General features: G+C 38.5%; 1 protein-coding gene across 3 annotated transcripts; it reads right to left on the reverse strand.

Moving 5' to 3' along the window:
- On the reverse strand, positions 1-6,330 carry Mrgn1 (Mahogunin ring finger 1). Of its 3 annotated transcripts, XM_013326903.1 has the most exons (15): positions 6,188-6,330; positions 5,571-5,689; positions 5,408-5,440; positions 5,066-5,334; positions 4,570-4,757; positions 3,971-4,125; positions 3,366-3,611; positions 3,036-3,179; positions 2,811-2,945; positions 2,611-2,730; positions 2,317-2,493; positions 2,040-2,136; positions 1,145-1,254; positions 686-758; positions 1-230 (listed from the first exon to the last, which is right to left on the reverse strand). In XM_013326903.1, exons 1-15 carry the CDS (start codon positions 6,273-6,275, stop codon positions 124-126), a joined length of 2,061 nt encoding a protein of 686 aa, XP_013182357.1. In that variant the 5' UTR covers positions 6,276-6,330; the 3' UTR covers positions 1-123. The 3 variants fall into 3 exon arrangements, 2 of the variants coding, with proteins under 2 accessions (XP_013182357.1, XP_013182358.1); XM_013326904.1 differs by lacking the exon at positions 5,408-5,440; XR_001228452.1 differs by lacking the exon at positions 1,145-1,254 and having other exon boundaries at positions 211-230.
- Between the last annotated feature and the right edge of the window lie 6 nt (positions 6,331-6,336).

Genomic DNA, 6,336 nt, shown 5'->3' on the forward strand with positions numbered 1-6,336 from the left:
GTTTATCTCTATCCTGCCTTCTTACATATACACGTGGGAAAGTATGTTACTTGTATGTTAGAAAGGCGAGAGAGGTGTGTCGGGGGCGTGGCAGGAGAGCGCGAGGCGCTTGGGGGCCGGCCGCTAGCAGGGCTCAGCCGGCAGCGGCGCGGCCAGTAGCTGCCGCGAGGATGACGTCGAGCTGTACGACTCGCCCGACGACCGCGCGCTCCACTGGCTCAGAGGAGTGCCTGTATACCACATAACCTTATTCTCTTATAACAAGGCCTACATTGCAATATCAAAATTTTATATGATTTTATGTAATTTTTTAGCTTTAGTCCTTTCAATCATAATAATACTAACCTATCATCATCCAGTTTTTGATTTTATCGATAAAATTGTGTCACAGAAATTATAATTCAGAAAATACTAAACACTTTTGAAAAGGAAATATAATTGTTTTCTATCTATAAACTACACACAATAACATTTAATATAAATAAAAGAAGTTTTTAACAAATAGGATAATTACGAAAAAAAGACTCCTAATAGAATCATACCAATAACGAGAAATGACGGAACCGTGACGCTATTTGTAAAAAGCATTTATAAAATAATTTAAAGCTAACTCGACAGGAATAATAAAAAAAGGAATATTAAACAAACATGCATCTAATAGGTTTTATTTATAAGCAGGTCGTACCTGGCAGCGAGGTGACGTGGTGCGGAAGGGCCCAGCGTTGCGGCGCCTCCGCCCCCACGGAGGGCGCGGTCTCCTGCAAGGAACCGCCACGTACAAGGGACAACCATACAAACTTAAACGCTACTAGTATTACAACAATCATAGCTGGAATATATTAAATATATTTTTGTTTATTGTCCACTAAACACAATAGCGCTACTGTCGTCTAAAAAGGGTTTTGTCTATGGTCAATCATGAAATACTTTATAAATATTATAAAATCCTGACATTTTAGTTAAGTTATACACACAGATATATTCCAGCTATACTAAAACAAAATGACGGAACGAGCTATGACAAAACAAAATGGATGCAACGAATATGAAACCAGAACGCGCAAAAGAAATGCATAGGGCAAGCGGTAGGAGGCGATGCAATGCGAGGCGATGCGAGGCGAGGCGATGCGGTACGAAGACTTACAGGCCTGGCGGCGCGCGGCCCGCTCAGGATGGTGGTGGCGGGCTCCTCCGGCGTGAAATAGTCCGAGTCCTCCGCCGCCGGGGACGTCCCGCTCGGCGTGCGGACCAGCGCTGCGTGCCAGCGGACATGTCACTTACACACCCCCAAACCCTACACCCCTACCTCTATCTAACATTACGACCCATTCATTACAAGAGACCTATCTGTTTTTTTTTTCTTAAACAAATTAACTTTTGACTATATAAAAGATAAAGTATTTAAAGTTTGAAAACCGATAATTACTTTTTTCATATCGTTAGTACCAAATATGCAGATTTTTATTACATTGTTAAGGGATAACACTTCAAAAACCATTTTAATGTCAAAAATAATCAAATATGCTAATAAATATTCAACAAGCAGTTGTAGTATGGATGGCAGCCATGACACTTGGCACATTTCGTATGTCCAATGACCTTCGATCATCTTAAATGGAAACGCTCTGAAACTTCAACGGAAGCCGATTCGATAATGTACGCGACATGCAGCGCGATAACAATGGCGGCGGAAAATTATAACATTTTACCCTAAGAAATGTTTTGTTGATATCTAAAACATAAATAGGAGTCGATATCTTGATCGTTATTGATTCTAATCAGTCCAATAGTATTATATCTTCAAAAACTTAGTCCGAAGATATTATACTAATAGAAGATAATTTACCCATTGGAGATTTGAAAGTGACTATAATAAAATTTTACTCTGCCGTAAAAACTTTAATTTTTAACTGCATATGGTCATTTTGACCATATAAATATAGACGAGTTTCCGTCGCCATTGCGGGTACGAAACATGCGTGTCACCTGGTCCCGGCAATGCTAAGTACATAGTTGTATAGTATGTGAGTAGTACTGACAGTTGTGCGCGGGGTCTGCCTCCTCAGTGTCGGTGTCGTCGATATGCGCAAGCGCAGGCGCAGCCAGACGTAGCGCAGCCCCGCTGTTCTTCAACACCTTGAATAATTTTTTACATACAAATCTGTTCAATAGCCGGGACATGCCACCATCGTTCTTAATTTTACATTTTAAAATATATATTATAAAATATGGGTATGCGAAGTCGACTTCTAGAGGGGTTTTTAAAGGTATTAAGTGTTTAAGCATATTCCTTTGAGTAGATATCAGTATACTTACCCCATTAACAGGCAGCGTGGGCGTGGTCTGGTTAGCGAGGAGGGGCGAGCGGCGTTCGGCGTCGCTGTCGGGCTCCGCCCCAGCGGTGGGCGTGGCTTCGTCATCGGACGCACACACCGAGGCCGCGGAACCGGCGCGCGACTCGCCCTCCGACACGCCGTGAGAATTCAATGAACTCTACATATATCAAATACAAATATAAAGTCTGATTGCTAGCGAAACCTCCTGAATGTAAATGAAATTTGTAATCAGCATTGGTTTTTAACCAACAAAATTTCAATTGGCTACACCTACTTTGGACAGTTTGTCCGAAGAGAGTCCATTGTGATTGTAGAGTAGGGGGCTGCTGGCCACCGCCTTGTCTTCAGCGCGCTTCGCCTCCTCCTCGCGCGCCAGCAGCACCGACATACGGAACTGTATTTAACACAAAAGTGTTACAATGTACAAAATATAATAAGTTAAATATAGATTTGATTAGTTTTAGGTTGCGATACCTCAGGTGTGAGCGGCTGGTGCGGCGGGCGAGTCTCCTTGGAGCCGCGGCGCGCCTTGCGACTGCCGCCGCTGCCCAGGCTAGTGGACGAGCTGCGTTCGCGCTCCACGTTGCAACGGTTCAAGATTTCCGCCGCCTGACAGACATCATCAATCACAATGTAAATAATTTTTGCCCACTGTGGCCAATTAGCCCATCTCTGATGAACGCTGTAACAAGTGTATACCTGTGAGGCGGTGTCAGTATCGGGGCTGGCGATGGCTGGTGCGGGAGCAGGCGCAGGCGGCGGACGCGCGCGCGCACTCGGTCCGTTCAATGCCTCCAGCAGCGACACCGGCTCGTACCCCGCCGGGATGTTCTCCATACTGCCCTATACACAAACACAACAACAATTACTATTTCCACTCTATGATGTTATAAGGCTACTTTTGCTAGACTAGACGGAAAAGTCTCATCATAAAAAGATCACTTATACGTCCCATATATGGTAATGTAAATAATATAGGCAGATTAATTGATTTCTATTCTTTTGTATGCAGTTACAATGAATTTTTACATCAGGTGGATTAGTGGGTGCAGGCAGCAGTCCTGGCGCGGAGAGTCTCTGCAGAGCGCGGATCTGCAGCAGGGCGCGGAAGGGTGCGCGGCAGATGGGGCAGTTGTTCGCTTGATAGCGAAGTGAGTCTGCGCATGAGTTGCACAGGCAGAGGTGTCGGCACGGCAGGATCAGAGTATCCCTTACATCGCACATGCAGATTACACACTCTGAGCCACCATCTTCAGTCTCCTCATCTGAACTTGGCTGTGGATGTTACACAAAAAAAAACCTATGATTAATATAAATAACTGGAAAAAATTTAATTTTCATATTTGGAAATAATATCAATTATACACAGTTTCAAATATTACTAATATTATAAAAGCAAAAATTTAGAAGATATTTACAGAACGACTCAACAGATCTCAAATTTACACAGATGTAGAACATAGTCTAGAAGAACACATAGACTACTTAATATATTTTTTAAGTTAATAATTAAGAAGCAGAAAATTGGTAGTTTTAAAGCTAGAAATATTCAATAATGAGACATAAAAAACTCTATTTTAGTACTTAATGATTTAAAAATTGCCACTATGATAGAAAAACAAACCCTGATATACCTTTGTATCTAAATTCTTGTTTTCAATGCCGTATATTTCCTGAAGCAGATAACATAATCCATCAACAAATAACTTTTGTTTCAATGCTTTTAAAACATATGTCCCATCTGAGTGTTTTTCTATAATGGCTATGGTAGTGTGTGATTGCCGAATTTCTGAAAAAAAAAATATATATATAATATCAACTTGTTTAGTACAAATTCCCACAGAGTTTGTTCTCATTTAAACAAATAGCTTTTGACTCTAGAATAATAAGATTTATAATAGAACATTATTAATTTATTTTTATCTGTATATAGCTCAGTAACATACAGTACCATAGACAATTACCAAATTATTTATTGGATAAAACACAATCAACACATTCCTATCAATAGTATATTAATAATTCAGGTGTGAAATCTGACTAATATTATAAAATGTTTGGATGGATGGATGGATGTTTATTTGGAGGTATCTCCTCAATGACTTATGGATCTCGCTGAAATTTCGTATAAATGTAGAACATAGTCTGGAACAACATATAGGCTACTAATTTTTTTTTAACTCCGCGCAGACAGAATCGCAGGCGACAGCTACTATATATTTCATTTTCTTACCTTCCTGTCCCTCATCAACAACACAATAGATGGCAATGGGTATTATTTCTCTATCCGCATTGTAAATCAAGTCTTCCTCTGGGTACTTTGATGGGTCAAATACATGTGAGATCTGACAAAACTGTTGATTGGCACCTTTCTTGTAGTGATATGTCTGTGAGGTCATTGTGGGATCTCTGGGATAATACCTATTATAAAAAAAATGTTTAAACAGTTTGAACTAAGAAGTTCTTAAACTATTGGAACAAAGATTCTATAAACAGTCAAACCTTGATAAACAAGAGTCCAAGTGATTGCAACAATATTCTTGCTTATGAAGATTAAAATAACTCTTGTTTAAAGAGGTTTCTTGTTTATCCTGGTTCAACTGTATTGTAAGTCTTTAAAATCATGTGTTAGCTAAACAAAGTTAATTAATTAATAAAATAAATAAGACACTCATTAAAGATATAACTTCAAAGTTATGTTTAAAAATAAAAACCTTATATTTACTTACACAACACCAGCCGGAGTCACCTCTTCGGTACAAAAATAGAAAACAGTAATAGCACATCTAGCATCACAGTCAAATGTGAACTCTATGTTATAATATGTCCCTTTTACGTTGCAGTCTACACTTTTAATCATTCCATCACTTATCTTGTTATCATTCAATTTACCAACCGGTTCGGGGCATCGGACAAATCTTAATGATTCCTTTCTGATGTTGACTAAACTTTTCAATGTCTTTGTTGGTTCATTTGACTGAGGAGGTGGATATGGGAACTGAAAATAAAGATATTAAATACTGTGTATTCAATAATAATAACAAGGTATAAATAACATCACCAGTGCCTACTATGTTCTTTTTTGACAGGAGGTTGCTGGGATCCTGTAATAGTAACATATGTAAATACAGATGTATGAATAGTTATAGCACTCCACAAGCAGACTTAATAACATAATGTCATGAGAGAATACTAATAGGTAACTGATGTCTATAGTTTGTACATGGCACTTACAGGAGTTGGTCTGCTCCCAAGAAAATTCAAATCTGCATTTTCTCCAAACAAGTATGCTTCTGGCTGAGGTGTGTCAAATCGTTCACCACCCATGATGAAATGACTTCCAAAGTAGTTGCCTAACACAAAGAATTATCCTTATTATCTAGACTTATATTATAAAGAGGAAAGATTTGATAATTTGTTTGCATTAATTAGGATTATAAACTATTGAACTGATTAAAAAAATCCGTCACTGTTAGGAAGCTACACTATACCTAGATGACATAGGCTGTATTTGTTACTTGATATTTTTATAATTCCGCGCGGGCGAAGTTGCGGGCAAATGCTACTGATTAATAAAGTAAATCCAGTATATTAAAGAACAAACGTCATCAAAATCTTTGCTAGAGTTTAATAACTTGTTATAAATAAGAGACATATTTATGAATGTAAAATTAAAAACAATATTATAAATTGAAATATTGCAACGATTTATTAAAGTTGAAAAGTATAAAGTAAGACCATGTACAGTTTAGTTGTATGTGTCTGATTCAGCTTTGTAAATTCGATACTATCGAGTAAATCTAATGGAATTAAATCTAGCTCAATACAAATAAGATAAAGGTCATACGAACCAGATCTGGGTGGATATTTGTACGCATGATTAGAGACTACATCTGCCTCTTCAACTCCAGCATTTTGTCTGCTTGCCAGAGCCCCCATGTTGATTTTTATAATTCCTTGTAGAAATAAGTAAATTCAATGACAGAAAAGTTTAATTTTT

This window comes from Papilio xuthus, unplaced genomic scaffold (genome assembly GCF_000836235.2).
Source record: "Papilio xuthus unplaced genomic scaffold, Pxut_1.1 DF828780.1, whole genome shotgun sequence".
In the NCBI taxonomy this organism is placed as follows: Eukaryota; Metazoa; Arthropoda; class Insecta; order Lepidoptera; family Papilionidae; genus Papilio; species Papilio xuthus.

Coding starts and splice junctions, on each gene's coding strand:
- Mrgn1 (XM_013326903.1), bottom strand. CDS start 6,275: ATGGGGGCTCTGGCAAGCAGACAAAATGCTGGAGTTGAAGAGGCAGAT. Junction 5,335..5,407: donor TCCTGTCAAAAAAGAACATA/GTAGGCACTGGT, acceptor CTTTATTTTCAG/TTCCCATATCCACCTCCTCA. Junction 2,946..3,035: donor ATACTGACACCGCCTCACAG/GTATACACTTGT, acceptor GATGTCTGTCAG/GCGGCGGAAATCTTGAACCG.